This window comes from Diplotaxodon limnothrissa, linkage group LG19 (assembly GCF_057381915.1).
Source record: "Diplotaxodon limnothrissa isolate DT_005_m linkage group LG19, D_limnothrissa_male_GT1.1, whole genome shotgun sequence".
Lineage (NCBI taxonomy): Eukaryota > Metazoa > Chordata > Actinopteri > Cichliformes > Cichlidae > Diplotaxodon > Diplotaxodon limnothrissa.
Window position 1 is genome coordinate 6,317,520 of NC_140614.1, and position 24,604 is coordinate 6,342,123.

Consider the following 24,604-nt stretch of genomic DNA (forward strand, 5'->3'; position numbering starts at 1 on the left):
ACCTTTTTTTAATCTGATCTAAGATCAGCCTTTACTGATAGCTGATAGCTGTCATACAGTCAGTAGTAACTGTTTCACATTTAACTAAAAAAAATGCAGCTTTCCAAGTTTTGTAAGACACGTGTAAGCTTTTATAGCGCTGTCTACTGTACATCAGCTAGATTTGACATATTTCATTATAGCTTTGGCGAGATGACCTATTTCAACCCATGAGAAACCAAGGTCACACAGGTGTTCTTGTTAAAGTTTCAACACTGACTCTCCCATAGCTTTCCTGACAGTAAAAATTGGTCTGGGCTCTTACGGGTTAAAATCAGGAATACAGACAAAATAAGCCCGCCTTGATTCACCTGAATGGGAAGAGCTGGGAAATTACCTCATCTGAAATGGATCTGGGCCTGATCTGGTCTGAATCTATGATTTTTATCCATTTTGGATCTGCACTGGATAGTTTCACTTTTCCTGTACGCCATCCTATGTTAACCCCACAGATGGTTGTGCAGGAAAATCTCAGTCGATCAGCAGTTTCTCAAACCAGCCTGCCTGGTACAAACAACCATGCCACATTCAGAGTTACTTAAGTCATATTTCTTCCCCAAACTGACACTCGTGACCTGCTGCCAGGTGATTGTCTGACTATATAGTTATGTTAACAAGTTGAACAAGTGTACCTGATAATAAAGTGGATGAATATTTACTGCCAATAAAGAAAATGCATTTTCATGTCTGTCAGTTTTGGATGGTATATTAAAAGTTTTTTAAAGTCATAGTTCATTAAAAGTCAAAGCAATGCTTTGTGTGTATAAAACACAACACTAATTTACTTAAAATTTATTTACAGTTAATATAAGTTCAAGCTAATGTAAACAGGGTTGGTTTGAGCAGAAAACAGTTTAGCATTTAATACTTTTAATCTTTTAATTTCTGACATTTCAACATGAAAATAAACATATTGTTAAAAAGGAATGGACTATTAAAGATATGGCTTCTTGTTCTGGACATGCATGTAAGTGCGTATAGTTTGACCTTTTAAAAGACAATCTCCTTGGTAACAAAGCTCCACCTCGCAGGTGGTGGTTTGACTGGCATACTCCAACTTCAGACCAGCTAGTGCACTGTGGTGTATTTCAGTACAGTACAGCTCATTAGAAGCCACAGAGAGGATGTAGCCTTTGCCTGCTGTGCCACAGAGCACACAGGGGCGTACTGGGTTCAGCAGTTTAGCCCGCCTGGTGATAAGGGGGGTGGGAGAGGCCGTTTGTAGGGAAGGGAGATTCGCTGCTGCAGGCGTTGGTGGAGTTGGCTCGTGCTGCAGACTAAAATTCACTCTGGGCTCCGTCTCCGGCTGCTCCCACAGCGCGGCATGCCACAGCATGTCAGCGTCATCAGAGTGGGAGATATTGCAGTAAAAATCTAACAGGGGATTTCAAATTCATTGTGTGCTTTCTTGACACCGTGTCCCCGTTTCACCTAAAAATAAACCATTTATACACATTTATTGGTCTAAAACCTGGATGTTTCTGCATGTGAGAAGAGATTTGCATTCTTTCCTTCATGTTTCCACTTAAACTGAGCTTTAACCTTCCTCTCGTGTTAGCTTTCTGTTATCATCTCTTATGTTAGCGGGTCGGTTTTGACCCGTGAATTAAATCAGCTATAAAATATACTAAAAACAATAAGTTATCATCCAATTTGTTTCTCATCTCTTGGTTACCTTGTTAGGCTTCCTTATCCATGAAAATGTTGGTTTTAATACTTTTGGCGTGGGCCTCTGGGTCTTTTTTTGTCACTGTACCCCTCAATTTCAATTTTAAAAAAATTGTAAAATTAACCTCAAGAGAATCATATTAATAAATAAAAGGTTTCTGTGTTACCTGAGTATTACTGAGGGGTATAGGACACATCTCTTAAATAAATCTGTTTTATTGATTTTTTTCATTTTAAGATTAATAACTAAAATGACATCTATGGTGTTACGGGTCAATTTCGACCCATAGACATTTACATCAAGAAAAGACAAAAAAAGGTTGTTTTTTTCAGCAGTAGACCTTTAATATAAACTGAAAAAAAGAAAAAGTCCACTCCTCCTTTGTTTTGGTTATAGCCGTGGGTAATTGTGGGCTTTTTATCACTTCCCAATGATACAGCTTCACCTCAGTTTCCTTTGTGAAGTTCTTGTCCGTGGTCATATCTGGTAAAAAATAAAATAAAATATCACAGCTGATCCTGCAGTCCAGTGGTCATATGGAGGACCACACATTTTCATTGTTTCTTCTCAGGAGTGCCACTCGCAGCTTTGACTGTGAAAATCTGTACATTCCAGGCATAGTTGGTTTTTGCATCACAGGCTTCCCAGATTTTTCTGCCGTTTTTCCCTGGCTTACTGGGTATATATTGCCGGAAGGGGCATTTTCCTCAAAAAGTGGACAAGACGTTCATCCACTGTCACTGGCCCTGGGATGAACATCAGTGGAAGAAACTGCACCCATCTCTCCCAGACATCCCTGATGGGAGCAAGCTTGTCAGACCTCGGTCTGATCTCTCTGTTGTCAAATCTGAGGACTCTTGAATCAAAATGATATCAAATGTGTGAAGTGACATCGTTGCCCAGAAAATGTTTCTGCCTGTCGATGCATCCCATAGACCAGGGCTGCCCAATCCCAGTCCTCGAGAGCTACTATCCTGCAGCTTTTAGATGCATCCCTACTCCAACACAGCTGAATCAAATGGTTTGATTACCTCTTCAGCATGCCATCATGTTTGGCAAAGGCCTGATAACAAGCCATTCATTTGATTCAGCTGTGTTGGAGTAGGGATGCATCTAAAAGCTGCAGGATAGTAGCTCTCGAGGACTGGGATTGGGCACCCCTGCCATAGACGATCAGTGGCCTCATTGCAGCATCTGTACACTCCAGCAAGAAGAACACCAATGAAAGCATCCAGGTATTCCTCATCATGTCGCCATGGACTTTTTTTTCCTTCAAGGTTTATCATAGTAATGATGATTCTTTCTAGTGACAATGGCATAAATATCTCAAAACATCTCTTGATGTCACTGACTTTGGTCAGAGCAAACCTTGTGATTCCAGGGGTCATTTTGATGACATTTGCAGCAGCTGCCCTGCCATGTACATCATGAGGTACTGAGCTCCAAAAGATCTTACCATTTTTGGACTTGAATCTTTCAGCAGGAGTAGCTTCAGCACCAGCGACCTCCACCTCTGATCAGATGTGTCTGTGTCTTCTGGATGATAGTCCACATTGTCTTCCTCCTTAGAAACCTGACCATCTGAATCGCTATGCTGCTCTGTGTCCTCTCCTTCATTTTCACCAAAAATATGATCCTGAACTTGGCTCACTGTGAATCTTCTTCTCATTTTTTGTATGCTGCAAATTGTAAATGTGCACTCTGGAAGTCAAATGGCCACTCAAATAGTGAATTCACCTCACATGCCCGTGTTTATTTTGTTTTGTTTTTGTGCAGGTATACTGCAAAAAACATGCAAAATAAGAATCCCCTAAAGCTCATATGATTAGGAGAGGTGCTTGCTGTAAGTGTTTTAGCTGACAGTGCACTTATGATTTCAGTTTTGGCTTTAATTATTGCTTTATACTCATAATATTATACCTGGGTCGAAACCGACCCTAACAACACAAAGGTCATAATTTTAACTAGGGCATTTTATAATTTAGTGAAAATAATTTTTTTTGGTTTTATTTTGTAGAAATAGAGGTTCCTGACAAAGTCAAAAAGCCTTGATACAATAAACAAATCTATGTGGTTTTTTTATGCATTTGAAATTTAAAATGGGTCGGTGCCGACCCTAACACGAGAGGAGGGTTAAATGGTGCTTCTCCCACGAACCTAAAACATCTGGATCGAGACAATTTTCTTTGCACGTGGCTGATTGTGGTTATCAAGGTGAACCAGCTGGCCGGTGCTTATTCGTCTCAGTATCATCCACTGACTGAAGCAGTAAGAAAAAAAAGAGGAAAAAGAATACACAGGAAAGCAGAACTATTAAAAAATAATGGTCACTGTGTTGTTGTTGTTTTATGGTAGAGTGGCTGTGTTGACTGCTTTGCTTTGTCAGCACCTGTGAGTGCTTCACAAAGTGCTGTTACCTCAGCCTCAGGCGAGACAACATTTCAGGCTGACGGCTGATCACAATGAGTGACGAGTACTGTGGCAGGAACACAAGTGCCTCAGGCACTAAGTGTAATCCTTCAGTTTTTTTAAACCAATAGTTTGATTTAGCTTGACCAGTAACAGTTACCTTTACTCAAAGTGGTTTTGTGCTGTGGAAATTACAGTCTGCTCTGTTGAGAAGAACGGAAGTCTTTTTAAATGGTGACCTTTTTTTAAGGAATACAATATTTGAGAATGTGGAAGACATTTAATTGAATTGTTCTCCATTGTGTTTAAAAAATGCATAGATTTCATTTCATTTGTTGGAAATCTATCTGTGGCAGGGTGTGGCTTGGGGCTCAGCTGCAAGGGAGGCTGAGACACACCGGAGCTCCGTCAGCCAATTACGTCTCCCCTATAAAGAAATGTACCGGGACCTGAGTTGGGGTTGTGCGTGTGGCTGGCAGCTGAAAAGCTGCGACCGTGTATTAAAGGCACGAACAGCTAAATAAAAGGGGTCAAAACGTGCGAACTGTGTGGTCGGGTTCGTCACTCTGTCTCACTATCCAAGTTAGTTAATTGTAATCCATCTTTGGGTGAGAACAACTTGTCACACACAAGTTTTTTACAACTTGGAAAGCTCAAGGAACCTTACTAAGCACTGATATATTACAACAAATTGTTCAATAGCTACACTATATGTAAAAAAAACATAGGACCACACTGTTGAATCTTTGAATTTGGGTGTTTTCAGTCCCGAACACATGCGTGTATAAAATCACAGCACCTAACCATGCAGTCTGCTTTTACAAACATTTGTGTCCACTTGATTCAACCACAGTGCTGTAACTGAATGCCATCTTTGTAACAAGTCTGCTTGTATTCCACGATCAGCTGGAAGTGGCATTACTGCAAGGTGAAGACCCAGAGCAGCTCAGTCATGAAGTGGCAGACCACGTAAATTTACAGAGCAGGGTTGGCGAGTGCTGAGGCTGGGAAACGTTTGCCAACACTCTGCTGACTGATTATGGTATCTCCATCAGCACAAAAACTGTGTGCTGTGAACTTCACGGCATTTCAATGGCCACATAAAACTCATTTAACAATCGGACTTCCATTTTGGCTAAATGTCCAAATTATTGCTTGGATTTAGGGTTCTTTTTCCAAGGTTATCATTATGCAGCAATATTGTTAACATTTGTTGAATTTATCCTCTAAGTCATAAAAATGATTGGGGCTGTTTAATTCCACTCAATTCTTAGCAACAAACATGATTTGCTGCAATTTGCTTCAACCTGCGCCATACGTGGATGTAGAGTTAATCTTTAAAACCGTCTGTGACCTCTTGCCAAACTCTGTTGTGACCTCTATATCTCCCCTCTTACAGGACATCTTTTTTCACCTGCACTTCCAGGTATTACAAAATGAAAAAGAATGATGTGCTTTTGCACTGCATGTATATAAGTCATGTGTCCCACATGTACTGTTTATAAAGGCGCATGTCATGCAATGCAGTTTGCTGTGTGTAGTATTTTCAACCAAAATCTAATCTCAGACTCTACTTACTTTGGTGCGTGCACTAGTTCTGCTCCTGTGTTATTTTTAGCCGAATGCCTTTTTCTTTTTTTTTTTCAATTTCCATTTCAAGTCTGATAAATCACACGGTTGCTGCATTCTTGTGAAACATAGGCAGACGCAGCACTATTAACCGTGAAAAAGACCGCTTATTTTCTTGTCCTGCAGTTTCCTTTCATGCTCTCTGTGAGGGCTTTTTGTCCTTTTTTTGCCACAATGTACAGTGGAAGCCTGTGGGCTGTCAGTATGTATTTACGTGAATGCCAGCAAGACAAATTCTCCCATTTTGCTTCATGATGAAAATGTTTGTATGAAAAAGAGCCCATTGGCTCATTTTCTCTGCCAGCGGCTTGCTGTTTTTCTGTTAATGCATTGTGCTGCTCTGTAATGCATGCACATTTTACCGTGAACTATTCAGCCATTATAGGCAGCACAGAAAAAAAGTCTTAAGAATGACATGAAAATGATAAGAATTACATCACAAAGGAAAGGCGCTACAGTCAAATCATTCTTTGTCACGGTTTCTAACATAAATTCATATGCAAGATTTAGGTGTTAGAAATAGTTCAGGTTTCACAACAAATCACGTGTCATGATGGATTTCCCTGTTTAAGAGAGTTAGTTGTGGACTATTAATTTGCTGTCATGAGTGAAAAGGATGCTTAGTTAATGTAAGCCTCGATCACAGCTCCTAGTGGTCAGCTTCATAGTAAATTGAAACTACTTGAAAAGCATAGGCAGCAAGATTTTTATTAGTAATGATCTAGTTTATATTGTTAGCAGCTTGTTAGCCAACGTAAACATTGCTTTTCATGCATTTTCAGTCTAGTCCTTGTACCTTTTTCAGAAGAATGTTTAATATCATCATCATCATTATTATTATTATTGTGATCTATGAGCCATTCAAGTATAAAAAGGCACCCAACTCAAGGATGATCCAGTGTTGTCTAAACATTAAATTTGCTGAATTAATTACTTGCAGCCTCTATCAAAAACATTTTATATGTTCCAGTCTCTTCAGCTGAATCTACAAAAATGCCAAAGATAACACATCTTGAAAGGCTTTGTCCCCAAGTTGATTTCTTATAAGTTAGAACAGGGCTGCCCAATCCCAGTCCTCAAGAGCTACTATCCTGCAGCTTTTAGATGCATCCCTACTCCAACACAGCTGAATCAAATGGTTTGATTACCTCTTCAGCATGCCATCATGTTTGGCAAAGGCCTGATAACAAGCCATTCATTTGATTCGGGTGTGTGGGAACAAGGATGCATCTAAAAGCTGCAGGACGGTAGCTCTCGAGGACCGGGATTGGGCACCCCTGAGTTAGAAACTCAGCATTGTGTGTAGTGTGTCCCTAAAAATTCTGAGGAAGAAAGTTTTTAGTGTTATAATGCATTAGTAGTGCTACATTAATGTGGGTCAGCATTGAGGGCCTCTGCTCTCTCCCTTGCTTGTTGAAGTTATTTGGGTTAGTGTGTTTTTTTGGCTGATATCCTGTCTCACTTGTGCAATGATGTCAGTAGAGAGACCAACTAGGAGTCTCAGAATATTGTGTTTTTATTATTATCTCATATTATTAATAGGTACATTTAGCATCCACTGAGCAACATTGACATTTTTTAATCAGTAGCCACCTTGACTAAAAATTGGCAGTTATGCGCCAAATCAACTCGAGCTGCATCGTGTCCTACACAGTAATTTGTCTCATTGTTTTCCCAAACTGGTTGCCTTACTTTCATTTTGACAGTACATTTATGTTCATAAGTTCCCAGCTTTACCTCTGACAGCTGCTACTGCTCAGCATCACTGCATGTTACTTTAACCCCCTCCCCCAGCCAGCATCCACCTGTAGGCTCTGGGGCTGTATTTATTCATCACTTCCCAATTGCCCCATGTGTTGTATTTGTTGTACTCTGCTGCAACCATTTCAACACATCTACGCACAGAATGTTGTTTACTCAGCAATATCTATTTACATGTACACAAGTGAGCACAGCTGTGTTCTTGTGAATGAAACATAGGAATAATATTATTAATAATAATAATGATGAGTAATAATTATTTGTAATTTAACAGTTTAATTGTAACAGTCCAAAGTTTGAGGAAAGAAAAAACTACACCCTTTTTTAAAAAAACAACCCAAAGATAACAAATTAAGCCTTTCGAGATGGGATGTGAATTTGGTAAATGGACAGGTAAAGCACTTTTTTCTGTTGAGGATGTGACAAGTTGTTCATATAGCATCGTTCAGACATGAACTTATACTCTGATGGATGCAGGGAGGAACTCTGTACCTTTTTCTGTATCTTGCCCACGGATACTTCAGCATACAAACTGGAGAAGCCAGGGATTGATTCACCGACCTTCCGATCGGTAGCCGACCCAGTCTTCCGCCTGAGCCGCAGGATGTTTCGTGGGTTTACATGTATTTTTGTGTAAATATGAAATTAGAATCTTCAAATGTATTAGCTGTAGTTGTTAAAAGGTAATAGGTAACATTACAGCATAAGCGTAGGAAGTATACAGGTAATATTAAAGCGCACTGATGTAGAATGTGAGGTAGAAAAGATAGGAACACACTGCAGGGATTATGACGAACAAGTGAAATTGATCAACAGCCAACAAAATACAGTATATTATACAGTGAGTTACACAATCAATGCTAGTGTACATATGCTGCAGCAATTTCCCTGAAGAATATATACTTTAAAATACTCATTTTAGCTAAAAATTAAGGCTCATTTTCTGTGGTTGTGCAACACCAACTTTAAAAATGTGTAGAAAAAGAAAAGAAGCCTTAGAAACTGAAGCCGTACAGTAAGTTTTACAATAGCTGCAGCAGCAGTTTTGCTCGAGGGAAGCTGATGATTGGGTTTCAGAATAAATTGGATGTCGTGTTGATATTCCTCCCGTATTGACATCAGCACAGCATTGTCTCAGGCTTTTCTACACCGCTGCACAAAGAAGTGAGCGCCTGAGTTTCTCTCCGTTCTAACAGAGAATGAAAGGAGGATTTTCACATAGCTGGAGGCCTGAGGGTTAAAAGCCATTTCAAAGTCTGCTTTTTATTCGTAATGGTTTCTTCAAAGGGCCGGGTCGATCACGACGTGTGACTACTGTAAGTGATGTGCCCCTGTTGTGTGACCCTTTTCTCCTTGAAATATTTTATTTTATTTTTAGAGCAATAGAGCAGGAAGCACCTGACCTCCAAAACTGTGTTTGCTCTCACTGAGAAAGGTGTGGCCGTCATTACTGAAATGACCTCTGCTGACATGGCTGTATTTTTAGGTAGACTTACAAACTTTTATATGAATCTGTTTTTAGTTAATAATTACATTTTCCAAAGAAACTGCAGCTTTTACTATCTTTATTTATTGGAATATTTCTTATGACCATGTTTTAAAAAAATGACAAAGACGCACAAACACGAGGGCTCAGAGGGCTCAAGAAGTGTTCGTTCATCTTAATCCTTGTTTTTCTAGTTTTTTCCATGAGATGAAAGAATCAAATGGAAGTCAGAGATAGGACGGAAGGCTTCAGTTTAAAAGACCAAAAGAGGAAATTCAATTCAATTCAATTCAATTTTATTTATATAGCGCCAAATCACAACATAAGTCGCCTCAAGGCGCTTCATAGATACAGAGAAAAACCCAACAAAGATCTATCTAACAATACTGATTGGGAAACATGGGACGGACTATTAACATGGTTTGATCCAGATGTGTGAGATGCATCTTCAGCATTTCTGTGTTTGATTTGTTATGGACGGCTCTTCTCTACCCTTTTTCTTCTTTTGAACTGGAACAATTTACAATGACTGTTCACTTCTGCCATTTAACCACTGATTTTCACGACTATCAGGGTGTACGGATCTCTGAGTGTTGCATGCGGTCGACCGCAGATGATGGTGTGAATAAATATCAGATTACTGGGAATTTCCCTAGGAATAATGTCTGGTTGACTAGTACATACAGACAGCAGGTTCCCTAAGCCTTCGCTTTTTCACAAGACAAAAATGTGCAAAATTTTCAGTGATTCCTGTGTGGTCAGGGCACACCGGATGGCTCTGGGTTTTGCGCTGTGTTTACATGAATTAGTGAAATGGAGACAAAATGTCATCTTTTTGTTTACATGAAGACAAATAATGTATTTTACTAGGAAGGGTTTTGCTGCTGTGCTAGAAGTGTAAGTGAGGCTCCCCACAGTTGTTGTCAAACAGGTGCTTAAATGCTACCATGATCTTTTCATAATCCTAAGTAGCTTCACTTTTAATTAAGAGTACAATTGGCATGAAGAAAGTGTCAGTGGTTTGAAAAATATTGGAATTATGACTGTAGTAGGTGAAAGTCCTGTTACTTAATCCATGGCTCTGACCTCCTAAAGCAAACTGTGCTGCTTTGCAATGAAAGCACAGTGATTCAGTAGACAACATTTTGTGAAAATCTGATGAACTGCTGTGAGCCTTGAGCAGGGAAACTGCATGGGCAGTGGTAACATACAGCTGCCTGGGGTCTGATTGTGTTTGTGTAGCTCATAAAGTATCAGCTGACATAGATGACAAGACCGGTTAAAGTGTAATGACTGTGATTTTGGCAATAATTGACTTCTCATTTTTTCAGGATGGACCAAATTTGCACGGCTAACACGTGCACTCACCAACAACCGCAACACCCTACAGCAACTGGCGCCTATTGGCAAACCTGAAGTCAGCCATAAACAGTCCAGACTGGCTGAGGTGAGCACATACGTTATATGAAGAACATTTTTGTAGTTTTTTTTTGCAGGTACTTATCCTAGGTCCGATGAAAAAGTTACTCAGTGCCACCTATATAAAAAAAAAAGAGACCCAAACCAATTTTGGCACATCGCCCCTTCAAGGTAATCATCTCGTAGATTTGGGTTTTGCATAATGGCTCATCACTGGTGATAAGAACCAGACCACAGATTATGACCCAAAGATGTACAAGTGCAACAGGACTTCATGGAGTGATCTAAAGTTGTGTTTGAGACATTGTAACTGGCCAAGAAGGGGACATGTGCTCATCTATTTATTACTTTGTTATTTTCAGGATGTCCTGATGTAGGAGACAGACATATGTCTATGTCTTTATAATGTTGGGCTTAAGACTTTCCTGTTTGGCAAAGCTTGTAGCTAGGGCTGGATCAGGTGACACTGAACCTACCCTTAGTTATGCTGCAAGGCTGTTGGTGGCTATTAATTATGAGCTATTATTAATCTCTGGCTCTCTTCCACAGCATGTCTTTTATCCTGTCTTCCTTCCCTCACCCCAATCGCTCACGGCAGATCGTTGCCCCCCGAGCCTGCTTCTGTCGGAGGTTTCTTCCTGTTAAAAGGGAGGTTTTCCTTCCCACTGTTGCCAAAGTGCTTGCTCATACAGGGGTGGGCAATCTTAGTCCACGAGGGCCGGTGTCCCTGCAGGTTTTAGATGTGTCCTCGAACCAACACAGCTGATTTAAATGGCTAAATTAGACTGAGATTGCCCACCCCTGTCATAGGGGGTTGCCTGATTTTTGAGGGTGCTCTGTATTATTGTAGTATCTTTACAATATTAAGCACCTTGAGGAAACTGTTGTTATGATTTGAGTATTAGCTTGCTCAACTTTGAGGTTTAAAAAGCTTTTTTCCCCACCTAAATTGTACTTATGCCATGTGTGCACAAGGTTTCACTAGATACAAATAGTTTTTTATCTGGCTGAAGTTGGTAACACAAGCTGAACTGCTCACACAGATAGATAATTTGCTGGTTACCTAGTAATAGCAGCTAGCTGGCTAATCCTAGCTTGATAAAAAAAAAGAAATTGTATTATTGTAAATTTAAGTGTGTTTTCTGTTTGCCTGCTAACCTTTAAGCAGTGCAAAACCTTCTATTAATTGTTCCATTTAAGCAGCAGCTTAGTTCTTCAACTTAAACTGAAAATCATTCCCATTTCTTCATTCTGCAAACAACATAGTCGCTAGCTACCCTGTCACACCAGAAGGAGTCTTCTGTATAAACACACACACTGTAAATTTGCCACCCTTGAAATATTTCTGCATCAAAAAAATCCCCGTATAAAAGATTTATAGCCTCCTTCTGACCATATTCCCAAAGCTCACTAAAAGAGAACATCAACTTTTACAGTCAAAAACATGCATATGCAGTCACAGGCTTCACCTTTTCCTAAACACGCACACCACCCTCCCCTTAACTGCTGTTGTTGGAAGTAACACATTCCCTGCTGCTCCTCTGAACTGTGGGCACCATTCAGGACAGGTGGAGAGACAGAATAGGGTGGTGCGAGCACTCCAAATGATTGTGCTATAAAGTTAGAAAATGGATTGCAGGGTGGAAAGAAGATGGTTCATTTTCCCAGTTTTCATCAACCTGTTTTATTCATGAATGTTTGAGGAAGGTGTGATGCCTTTAATCAGAGTTTGTTTGTGTTTAGTGCATGATGCAAGAAGTTGTGAGGGTTTCTGGGAAGGTGTTACCGACTCAGGTGTCCTAAAGGTGAAACAGAGGTGAACTGAGAAAGGTGGAGAAAAAGAACTACAAAGAGAGGGAAGAGAAAGGAGTGGAAGTAGCAACTTAAGAGGGAAAGAATGGCATGAGAGAAGGAGATGTGGGAGAATGTAAGAGCAGTAATGTTTAGGAGAGAAGTAGGAAGGAAGGACTGGAAAAAGAAATAAGTTAGACCTGGTATAACAAGCTAATGCACTCTCTTAGCCGTTTTCCTGGCCTGGTGCTGGATGGGTTGCAGGGTAATGTGTTGAGGGTGCTCAGCAGACACTGCAGGTGAGCCATCTGCTCTGCAGTCTGAAAGGCACAGCTGGCGTCTGTCAAGGATGCTGTTGAGTGTCTCACGTGTAAGCAGGGATGTGTGCGAGTGTTTTTTTTCTTCTCCTCACAATGCTTCTGTGGGTTAATTGGCAGCCTCGTTTCTGAGCTGTGGTGCAGCTCTTGACCAGTTTGACTGACAGCTTTGATGAAGAGAATTAGAAGTGACTGAGCTCTGATGTTATGAAGCTTGCTGTTAAACCTCAGCTCTGTCAATCCATCGTTTTATTTAGCATCAAACTGAATCCCAGTGTGAGGACAGTTTGGGCTAACTGAGGCCACGCTGTCCCAACTGTTTTGTCAGGAGAAAATGATGATGACATGCAGTATCAGTAGTTTAGGGTTATTACTTGTAGTCATCGCAAATACAATAATACCAGAACCAGAAGAGCTGTATTGGTAGTAACTATAAAAACAGCAATTTTACTATTAGAGCTGTATTACTACTAAATATGTATATTTAACAGGCTTCTTTCACCGAATACAGAAACCTGTTAATGTGTTATGTTTGCGGCGGCAGAATATATTACAGCTCTGTAGCTGACACAAATAGACTATTATTTTGTATAAATAATGAGTCGAATGGTTAATGTGTGATCTGCATGTGGAGCTGCTGGAGTCTGTTCTGTAGAGGTGGCTGAGCTTGGCAAGGGTGATCATCACCACGCTAGGAAATAGACTACGTATTCTTTTAAAAAAATGTTTTTAATTTAATTTTTTGGTCATCTATTCTTTCCCCCCTCTCTCCTTTTCTTCTTGCCAATTTCAGTCCCCCTTCTGTGTCTTCCCCACGTCAAGCCAAAATGTATTCATAATACATTTCTGTCACCAACAGCCTTACAGAAGAACAGACGTGATGAATACAGATTAAAACTGAGAGGAAAAACTTTTCCTTCACAGTGCTGAGCACCATGGGCTGATGATCGTTAGACTTAATAAACAAAAACAAAACAAGGACTGTTTTTGTTGAGCTTTCTTTCATCTATTTCACTAATTTAATTTCCCCCTTTCTCTCGTTTCCTTTCTGGAAACCGTGCATGTAGTTAGTAAAAAACAGAAACGTGCAACCGTCTTTCTTGGACTGCTGTTACAAACATCGCTGACAGTTAGAAATTCGCTTGACAGGACAAACTTTTCTCTAATGAACTAATAAATCGGACTCACGCTGGAGAAAGAACCAGGGGAATTTTAGCTTTCTTTGGAATTCTTGCATATATAAAATTTTCTGCTAATTCAAATCAGTATTAAAGGAAACCTGCAGCATCATGCTTTCCTTTAGTTCATTTCAATGCCACAATGTTGATATGAAACTGGTTTCCCAATGTTTCCAGTGTCTTTCACTTCATGCAAAAGCAGGTCCAGCAGTACAGTTAGTATGGCTCACCCGGCTGCTCTTAGCAGGATTCCAGGAATTGGCTAATGAAGTGAAAATGGGCTTTTAGGGAGGGATTTCTTAAACAGACAACAGATAAAAATGACTTGTTTCTGATAGACAATCAACTAAGAGCCCAGAGATAGAAATAAAAACAAAACAAAAGCTTACCCTTATGCATTCTCAGAGTTTAAAAAAAGAGCTGGAAATGCATAAAATGCATAAACAAAACTGGCAGTTCAATATTTACAAGTTTTTAACACACAAAGATGCCGAAGAGCTGGAAAATCACTTATTAATTCATGTTATTAGTAAAATGTACACTTAAATATACAAAAGCCACAGATGTCTAAAGCATTAACCTGTTTTTTACCCATACTGTACATTTACTGTTGTATTTTGTTTAGACTAAGGGTGCTTTTGATGAAGAACTGAAGTCTAATCATATTGCTGTTTCCATCTGCAAAACCACCTCCAGGTTTTGCAGCTAAACTCTGACATCCTCCCGCAGTACAAGCAGGAAGCCCCCAAGACACCACCTCACATAATACTTCACTACTGCACCTTCAAGACCACTTGGGACTGGGTCATCCTCATCCTCACCTTCTACACGGCCATCATGGTGCCCTACAATGTCTCTTTTAAGACCAAGCAGAACAACATTGTTTGGCTGGTGCTAGACAGCGTAGTCGACGTCATCTTCCTGGTGGATATCGTTCTCAACTTCCACACCACCTTCGTGGGGCCCGGTGGAGAGGTGATCTCTGACCCCAAACTCATTCGGATGAACTATCTGAAGACTTGGTTCGTCATCGACCTGCTGTCGTGCCTGCCCTATGACATCATCAATGCCTTTGAGAATGTGGATGAGGTAAGTTTGGGCATTTCTACTGTTGTTAGAGGTGCAATTACCTAGAATTCTCACAAACCTAAATCTCAATTCAGCCCTGAAAGTGGCCGACAACATTAAAACCACCGGTCTAAATATTGTGTAGCTGCCTCTTGTGCTTCCAAAGCTGCTCTGATCCATCAAGGTATGTTCTCCATTAGACCTGTTACGGTGACGTTGTTGTACTAATTACCAAGATGCTAGCAGCATATCCTTTAAGCCATGCAGAGTCATGTTGAGGTGGCATTTGGAAGCCAAAGCAACATCTTGAACCTCAAACCTTTTTTTAAAGTGTGGCAGTACGCATTGTTCTGCTGAATGGGGCTGAAGATACAGTTGACTTTACGAGGTGCACTTGTCCTGCAGTGTTGCTTTGGTTTTGGTACATGTCAGTGTAACATTCGCATTAATGCCAGGACCAAACATTTCCCTCTTGTCTCGCTATCTTTTGTCTATTCATGCAGTCCTCGTCTCAATGCGTGATCTTGAGATGACGGGTTCGTATGAGAGTGGGCTTCTTCTTTTTGTGGCTGAAATGAGTAAACATTTAAAAGGGACTAATATGTTTCCCGGTACTGTTCTGTCTGTAGTCAGTCTGTCAGTTTGAGCCAGATGTGTAACAGATTATTTTCAGATGATTCAGAAGATGACTGATGATTGTTTTTTGATTCACCACATGGGCTTTAGTGGCTCCGTAATTCATTTACATCTAAATGAAAGGGATGTCATTACACAGCAAAAATCAGGCTTCGTGTTATACTTCCAAGATTACTGTAAGTTCTCTCGAGATGATGACTCATCAAGCCATTATGTCAGTCGTTTCCCACAGTTTGCTGATTGGTTGAGTTTAAAGCTCGGGGGCACAGATGAGTCACAGTGAATGTTTGTGACCCCATTTACACCTGCTATTAACAGGCAGTCTGTGTCTGCACGTCTTATCAGGACAAGGTAAGAAGGCATTTAATTCAGGTGTAAATGCAAATGTAAAATGTGATGACATTGGCCAAACCAGGTCTGGAGATGGTCACAGCTTGAGCTGTAATTGGATCTTGTAATGTAATTGAATTCTGTCCAGTGTGGTCACTATTTAAAGAAATAAAAACATCAAAACATTTGATGAAATCAAACATATGTTGGAAAGCCAAGAATTATGATTAATACCAAATGCAGCTGCAGGTTATATGTTGAAATCAGATGTACATGGGGTCATGTACTAATATGAAGGGGACGAATATGAAGCAAAATCTAAGCTCATCTTGCTTCTGTGATGCTATTAGGTTGTATTTTGGCAGATTTAAAATCTTTTTAGGTTAAAGGGATGCACAGAGGAGGAAAGATTTTGAATATTGGAGACAGGATTTGCTCTTCCTCTTCCCAGAAGAAAGTGAGTGTCTGCTCTAGGGCATAATGACTGAACATGAGTTGCATGGATTTTTAAACATGCTAAAAGGTACTGCCATCAGATTTTCAGAGTGGTGGAGAACTCCTATGTCCCAGCTTTTCCTCACAAGGAGGTTAGAGAAAATACTGTTGTACTGATGTTCTCCTGCACATTAGAGAGTTTGATTTCTGGTTAAGGTTTCATAATGAGATCGAGCTCATTCGGAGTATTTTTCACGCCCACTTACCTCCATCAGATATCGTGCAGTTATATCAATATGGCCTCAAGTCCATTAAAGGTGATTTTCCACTTGATTTCCCAGCAGTTAATTATATTTCAGCCCGAGTGTACGGAGTAATCAATTGAACGTAGAATGAAAAGAACAACTAATATCTACTGAAGTTTTACTCGTGTAATTCTTCGTTTTTTATGTGTTTCAACATTTAATTATTTATGTTTGATTTTTGCTCTTGTTGTGACACGTGCTTCTGAGCTTGTGAAAAAACAAAGTGCGACTTGTGTTTTTTGCATTCAGTGTATACATGCATACATGTGTGTCTGCCAAGCTGGGCTTTAATCACATGAGTGCTCAGATGCCAGGAATAACAATAATAATACCAGCATTTAAACTACCAGCAGCTGAATTTTAATCATCTATTAATTTTTCATTTCACACCTCTCTTGGCATTTTGTTCTTGTTAACATTTGGACTGACACAACATGCTGAAATGCTCACACATTCTAGTGGCTTTTTTTGGTAACTATTCTTAACAGCTCTTAAAGGCACAACAAAGTTATCTTTCTGTGTTTTCTAACTTAAATGTGCACCTACGAATCAGAACCAGAATACTTTATTAATCCCAGAGGAAATTATGTGGTTACAGCTGCTCAAAGACAGTAAGGACAGAAGTACCAACAGTATTAAATAATACAGTCACTGTCACAAATAGCTCTAATGCATAAAAATATCTCCAAAATCATACACAGAAGAGATAAAAAAATATCACACTGACAGGTATTTTCATTTTCAGGATGTACAGATGTTGTTAATTAACTTTTTTTGTATTTTTATATTTTATAATTCTTTAAAAATCCCAGTGTTTTAGAGAGATCATTTGTTCTGAAAGAAACAAATAGATATTTACTAAACAGTTTGTCATATACATAGATCTGTACTGTATGTACTCTATCTTCTGGAAATCTGAATGAAACTTTGCATGAACAATGTCACACATACTGCAGTTATCTAGATTTATACGTTTAAAAAAATTATTCTAAATGGCAATTCTTTGGCTTTTTGACATGTTACATTCATTTCTCCGCAAATGCGATGTTACCTTCTCTGTTTGCGTTTCTTTCACGTGTCAGATTCAACATATGTTACAGATTTCCCCTTACATTTGTTATATTTAGTAATTTATCCTTACTTACGCAGTTTAAAAATAAACTAATTTCACTGTCACAACAAGTCGAGGATTACTTGTTTACATTCTTGCCCAACTGCTTGGCTCAGCTGGTTGTTGTGTTTGTGGCATTGCAAAGATACGTTGCCAACAGAGGAGTTGCAGAGTGCCCTCTGGTGAACAAATGAGCAATAGCAACAATCATAAGTGTTGAGTAGAAAGTTTAAAATGTTTATTTAGCTGCCGTCACAAATGATGATACCAATATATAATTGCAAATACCTAATACTAGCTGATATATTGGTAGCACCCATAGATCAGTTGGACCAGTCAGATATTGTAATATTACGTTTTTGGTAAAGGTAAGAAAAAAAGTTAAATGAATCGATTCATGTTTTATAGTTTCTGTTTCAGTTCAACTCATTACTTGCAGTATTACATTATGACCTGTTAACAGTGAACAGCATATTAATGACATGTGCATAAATATGCAGTAAACACTGAGTGAAAACGGTTACAGGGTTTTCAAACTATTTCCTTTTTCTATTTCAGCTGAAACATGGCGTGAGGGTTGAATTACTGGTAATTAATTCATGGCCCAGTGTCACAGCCAGCCTTAAACCTCCCCCTCAGCATGTTTTTGTGGTTGTTTGCATTGGCTGGCTGACTGTGTCCACTGTCAGAGTGAATGATGTATTATATTGTGGATCATTCAGTAAGTGTCTGGAGCTGTGCTGCGTGTTAGTTCAGGTGTCTCTTGTCCTCCGGCCTCTCACCGCCGGTCGCTGATGGATTCGATGAGATCCCTGCTAGGTGGAGTTTTGTGTTGCTGCCTTTCAAATAGTAGACAACAGTGAACTGGGAGAGGAGGTGGAGTGTGGGGGAGACAGGCAGAGAGGAAATCAATGGCACGTAAATTTCCAGAGGACACAGTCAAAGCCTCTCTGCCCCTCTTTGCCTAATTGACATTTTTGCTGCTGCTTTTCTGTATTAGCAGGCTAGAAGAATGGATGCATGCTGACTGAGGACGGTGTTTGGGCGGCTTAAGGTGTAATGTGAAAGGAGAAAGGCAGAAATTATTTTAGCCTCATTTCATCCTCGTGTTGATGCATTCAAATCAAATCAAATCAAATCACTTTTTATTGTCACATCACATGTGCAGGCACACTGGCACAGCACATGCGAGTGAAATTCTTGTGTGCGAGCCCCACAAGCAACAGAGATGTGCAAACACAACAACACAAATGAGCAAAATACAAGAATGGCCAACCTGAAACTAATAAATATATGTACAATATATAATAGTGTATGCATTTCTGGATGTGTATACTAAATATTTTCCTACGTGTGTGTGTGTGTGTGTGTGTGTGTGTGTATGTGTGTGTGTGTGTGTGTGTGTGTGTGTGTGTATACACATTTTTACAAATTAAATAGTAAAAAAAAAAAAAAAAAAAAAAAAAAAAAATAATAATAATAAAATATATAAAATATACAGAGTTGAATATGTGCAAAACAAGTGGCATTTATATACAGTGTGGAGTGCATAATGTTGAAATGTTCTATGGCTGAAGCAGGCGGGGAGTATTTTTAGTTGTATTTTAACGCAGGTTTCAAATGTTGTCAAGCCATGCCAAAGCATGGTGAGATGTAGGTGCTGCCAACACATCCTTACACATACTTGCTTACACACAAACGCATGACTTTTAGGGCTGTCATAAGAGCTCTCATAAGAGCCTTAAAAGTCATAACCAGCCATATATATATATGTATATATGTATATATATGTATATGTATATATATATGTATATGCAGAAGATACCAGAGTTTGGAGAACTTTTCTTTTCTGTCTGAATAACAACATAGTATAGCCATATGGCAATGTTCAGTATTTTTCATAATAACAAGGCTCGTTAGTCCCAATTATATTGTTTTTGACAATCAGTGACAGTACTTTGAGCCACAACACTGCTTAACATTGTGGCTAATCAAAACTAGAGATGCAGTTCCTCTATTGCTCATCTTTCAATGATTGACTTTGACTTTGAAGCATTTTAAGTGTCAGAAAATAAATCCAATGTCCTCAGAGAGCTGCTTTGCCTGGCCAGCTATCCCATACTCAGAGATAATCACTTTACAACGATGCAAAACAGAGAAAACTTGTGAAAATGTTTTCCATTTTTAGGGTATTTGAGGGAAAGTGAAAAAGACAGTCATTACAGCAGTGAAAACAAGAAAAGAATTAAATTCGATCTACCTAATTAACATAATTGTTTCAGCACATGAAACAACGAGAAAGTATTTTCTGAACAATTCAGAAAAATAAAAATAAATTAACCCTAAAGCATATAAAGTAAAGCATTACAAATCAGTCCAGTTTTGCACTGCTGTTTCCTGAGTCTGCTTTAAAAAAGTGCACACAGCTACATTCATCTTGCACACTGGTGAGGTGTTCTGGTCATAAACTAGGAGTAGCAATTAAAGGTTGTTATTTGTCATCAGTTAAAAACTAGCATTTTGTAGGAATGTGATTAATGGTTTTTAATCTTTGCTTGTTTGTATATGCCCATCACATTCACCCAGAGCTTAATGTGACAGTTTGTTTTGACAACGTCACATAGGAAGAGGTTGATAGAAGATAGAGTTCTGTGCAAAAGTCCTGAGCTCTACCTCACTTCTTTATATTTGACAAACATACATGGAAAAACAGTATTTAAGGCAACAACAAGTTTGAGTTTGTAGAATTTGAACAAGCCTTAAAGTCAGTATTTGGTTTGACCACCTTTATTCTTCATCACAGTCTGAGCTGTCTTAGGCAAGCTTTCTTCTAGGTATAGATCATCAGGTATTTTTGTATTGTCATAATTTCATCAATTTTGACAAAATCCCATCATCACATTAAATTCAACTCCAAACCATGACAGAGCCCACAGGTAACACCAGTATGTCTTGAATAACTGAGCTTCTCACTCCAGCCACCCTTTAGAGGAAACTCATTTCCACTGCTAGTGTCCGTGACCTCATTGTTTTGGTCATTACCCAGAGTTCATGACCAAAGTTGAGGTTAGGAACGTAGATTCACTTGTAAATCGACAACATCGCTTTTATGCTCAGCTCTTTCTTTACCACAACAGATTGGTAACTATCACTCTCCCTTCACTCTTGAACAAGAAGATACTTAATTTTGTCCACCTGGTATAGTAACTAGTCCCAGAGGTCTAATCCCGGAGCACTCCCTCATTGAGAACCATGATCTTGAACTGGGAAGTACTGATTGTCATTCCTGCTGTTTTACACATCAGTGCGAGCTGGAGTTCACAACCAAGCCAAGAGAACAACATCATCTGCAAAAAGCAAAGATGAAATCTGGAAGTCAACAAAGTACAGACTCTCTATCATCCTGTCCAAATGATCTAATATGTAATTGTGAAAGATCCACGACAGACCCACAGGCATTTTCATGCTTTTCAACATAAACTTTTATTTACGGCTGCTGTTTCACAGAGACGGCTTCAGTTTTTCAGCTCACAGCCGAGCACACACCAACAATAACAGTGACGGGACCTAGTTCAGTTGATTTATGCCGGCGTGGTGTGATTGTGGATGCAGCTCAGGTGCGTCCGTCTCCCTCGCAGCTGCACCACAGACCACATAACCTCATCGCCCGGCTGAGGCATGCAGGGATGTCTTAGTTCAGGGGGCTGCCCGCGTATCCAGTGGCGGTGGTGACGAGTTAGGTCCGGGGGCCACCTGCGTAGCAACCGGCGGACCTCACGGCGCGCTGGCCTCTGGCGTGGACGCTGTTGGACCAGCCGACATGGCTTTGGCTGTGCAGGTCCCTCACTCACACTGACCTCTAGCTCCATTTGAGCAGGACTCTCCGGCCCTCTGTCCATGCCCTCTGTCTGCACAGCAGGTCCCTCTGGCTCCTCGACCTCCGTCTCTGGCTGAGTAGGTGAGTGAGTCGGTGGACGTGGAGGTAACATTTTAGTTATATATACAGTAATACAACTAAAATGAACAGAATCCATGACAACCCCCCAGAGTACTGATGGCAATATGCGCCAAGCTCTTGCTTTGGTTGTACAGTGACTGAGTGGCCTGTGATTCTGAAGAATCCTCCACAGGATACCCCAAGACAAGTGGTTAAATGGCTTTTTCATAGTTTGTTTTTCAGTTCGTGATCTGACAGCTGGTGGTGTTTATCCTTTTCGAATCCAGTGGTTAGTGGTGCCACTTCCAAAGATCTCTGCAGTTAAGTCTTTGAGTGAAATGTTTTTTTCACAGGATAGTGAGTGTGTTAGAAAGGACAAGAGCAAAACCCTGAAGTTGTACAAAACTTTCCACTCTCCTCTTCTGTTCGTTCTAGTTGGCATTTTGGAGATAGAGGTTATAGATAGCTCAAAAATAGCAACACCCACACATACACAAGATGCATGGAGGTCAGCAATAACATGAACAGAGCAAGTGAAGTAGTCGGGCTATTACTGTAAAATCACAGCAGCAGAAAAAATGATGTAACGCTCGCATAAGGAGTGGTGCTGACTCTCCCTCAGGTTGCAGCAGGGTTGGTGTTGGATGAGGATTTGTGCGTGTGTGCTGAAGTGGGTCTTTGATACGCAAGTGTGGGAGTCAGGCACGGAGGAACCCCCCACGGGCCCGAAGCCACCTGCTGTCACAGAGGAGCCCGGAAGGCCATCGGGAGTTCACAGTGTGCATCTGCAGGCGCTGCGGCTGCTCAAAAAGGTCTAATCCACCCTGACCTTTCTGCGTGCCGTGCATGTTGCCACAGCCATGGCTGGCCAAGCTGACAGGGCCGGGAGGAAGCTGTGTGCCATGCAGCTAGGGGTGGGGATATTAACACTGCGTGTGAACACAGAGACTGTAAGGCTGAAGGAAGATAACAGAAAGTGGGAAATGAATGCGCTTGCAGCAAATGAGTTATTATTGAAAGAACTGTATGGAGCAGTAGAGAAGTGATCAAAGATCAGTGTTTAGATGTGGGAGATTCTATGTATGAGCAGTGTTGGGCAAGTTACTTTGAAAAAGTAATTAGTTATAGTTACCAGCTACTTCTTCAAAAAAAGTAATCGAGTTAGTAACTGAGTTACAATATTATAAAAGTAACTAATTACTAGGAAAGCGTTACTTTAAAAGAATGTTTAACCCTCTGGGGTCCAGGATATAACTGCCTGTTTTACTTTTGATTTTACCTCTACATTTCACCTTGGCTCGTTTGGCCTCACATGTCTGAATTTACTGTTACTTTTTCATTTTGACATACCGTGTTAACACAATTGATCTAAAATCAGACAAAAACATAAAATCAGTGTAGAAAAAAGTTCTTTTTTTTACTGTAACAACCACAACAATGTTTAATGGATCATTTTCATAACTTGAAATGCAAATATAAATTGTAAATTTTAAAAACTTGTGCACAAGTTTTGCAAACAACAAAGTTATTTGCAGCTATTTACCTAAAAATTATAACGATTTCAAACTATTTACAGAACAATCAGGTGTTCTGCATCAAATGCAGATGCCACAAAGATTAAATGCACCACTTTGCATTTAATTTCTGGCTTATTATTAATCTCCGTTGTCCTGTCTCCCTTCCCTCATCCCCAACCAGTCGTGGCAGATGGTCGCTTCTCCCTGAGCCTGGTCCTGCCAGAGTTTCTTCCTGTTAATTAGGAGGTTTTCCTTCCTGCTGTTGCCAAGTGCTTGCTTATAGCGGGTTGTCTGATGGTTGGGTTTCAATATGAGATGCCTTTAGGGAGCTGTCAAGGCACTTTATATCACTTTATGCCACTGTTGTCACCTCTAGAGCTGATGATATTTGTGCTTTATAGATACAGTTGAACTGGATTCTATTAAATTAATTCAAATTTTGCTGTTTAAAGTTCAAATGTCATTTTTTATCCATAATTCAGTAGTTCATACGTTAATTGTAAATTTAGTTTTACACATTTTAGTTCGCAGATTATAATCACAAGTTAACATAGATAATCAACAGGTCAAAGTTCAACTTCACTTGGATATCATAGCATTGTTTTCATTTGCCATTCTTGAAAACCAGACAGTAGTATAAGAAAAAAAACATATCTATTTTGATTCGATCCTGAGCACACTTGCTGCACAGTGTACAGCCCAAGCTTTGCTCTAGATAACGATTGAATGGTGAGGTTATAACATTGTTCTGTCTAAACTATCTTATGTTAATATTTAATACAGTGTATTACAGTATATCATACTCTGAGTTGTGGAAAAGCCATTCAGTCATCCTCTCAGTTGTCATCACAAGTGTGAGAGATGTGAAAATTAATGATAGCTGTAAGCTATCACCCACTTGGCAATATAAACTACACAAGTGTAAACAAGTCTGTGTCAAAATGGCTGCGAAGCTTTGAAGAAAACATGACTTTAACACTGATAACATTACATAAAAACTCCTTATCAGGCCTGTAATTGTGTTAGGAATTGGAAAAATGGAGGGATTCTCCAGAGATTTCATAACCTGTTTCTTATTTAAGGTTGAAAGTGTTTATTTGATCAGTTGTCTGTCAGCAAGACTGCAATAAAAACTACAACAACAGTTTTTTTTGACAGTTTGTGTAAAGTTAGGTCATGAGCACATGAAGAACTCATTAAAGATTTGGATCGCATTAATAGTGCATGATCAGAGCCCGTCCCGTTCTTTCTGTTTTGCATTGTGTGAATTCAGCACGGAACGGAGAGAGCAGACCTTTAGATATGCGATGGCAGGAAAAGTACAGATGGTTCAAAAACTGCATTTCTCCATTTATAGGTTTAATACATTTTGGCACAGCAGTGAAAAAAATATGTGAAAAATGATTTGCTTCTCATTTATTTTGGAAAGCATAAAATTCCATCAGCGGCTCGCTGACTCATTCTGTTCAACACCGACCGGCCATCTTCTCTCAACCTCAGTGGAATAGCCAAAAGAAAGTATGTGTATGTGAGTTATGGGCCCTGTGCTTCGTACGTCGCTTACTAC

The 24,604-nt window shown here is 39.8% G+C and overlaps 1 protein-coding gene across 1 annotated transcript in view; it reads left to right on the forward strand.

The window, feature by feature from the left end:
- Positions 1–24,604, forward strand: part of kcnh5b (potassium voltage-gated channel, subfamily H (eag-related), member 5b) — a 189,663-nt gene that overhangs the window by 19,295 nt on the left and 145,764 nt on the right. Inside the window, exons 5-6 of the mRNA XM_085379214.1 lie at positions 10,325–10,440; positions 14,395–14,787. Of these exons, the coding sequence (XP_085235340.1) occupies positions 10,325–10,440; positions 14,395–14,787 (509 nt within the window). The remainder of the gene's footprint in view (positions 1–10,324; positions 10,441–14,394; positions 14,788–24,604) is intronic.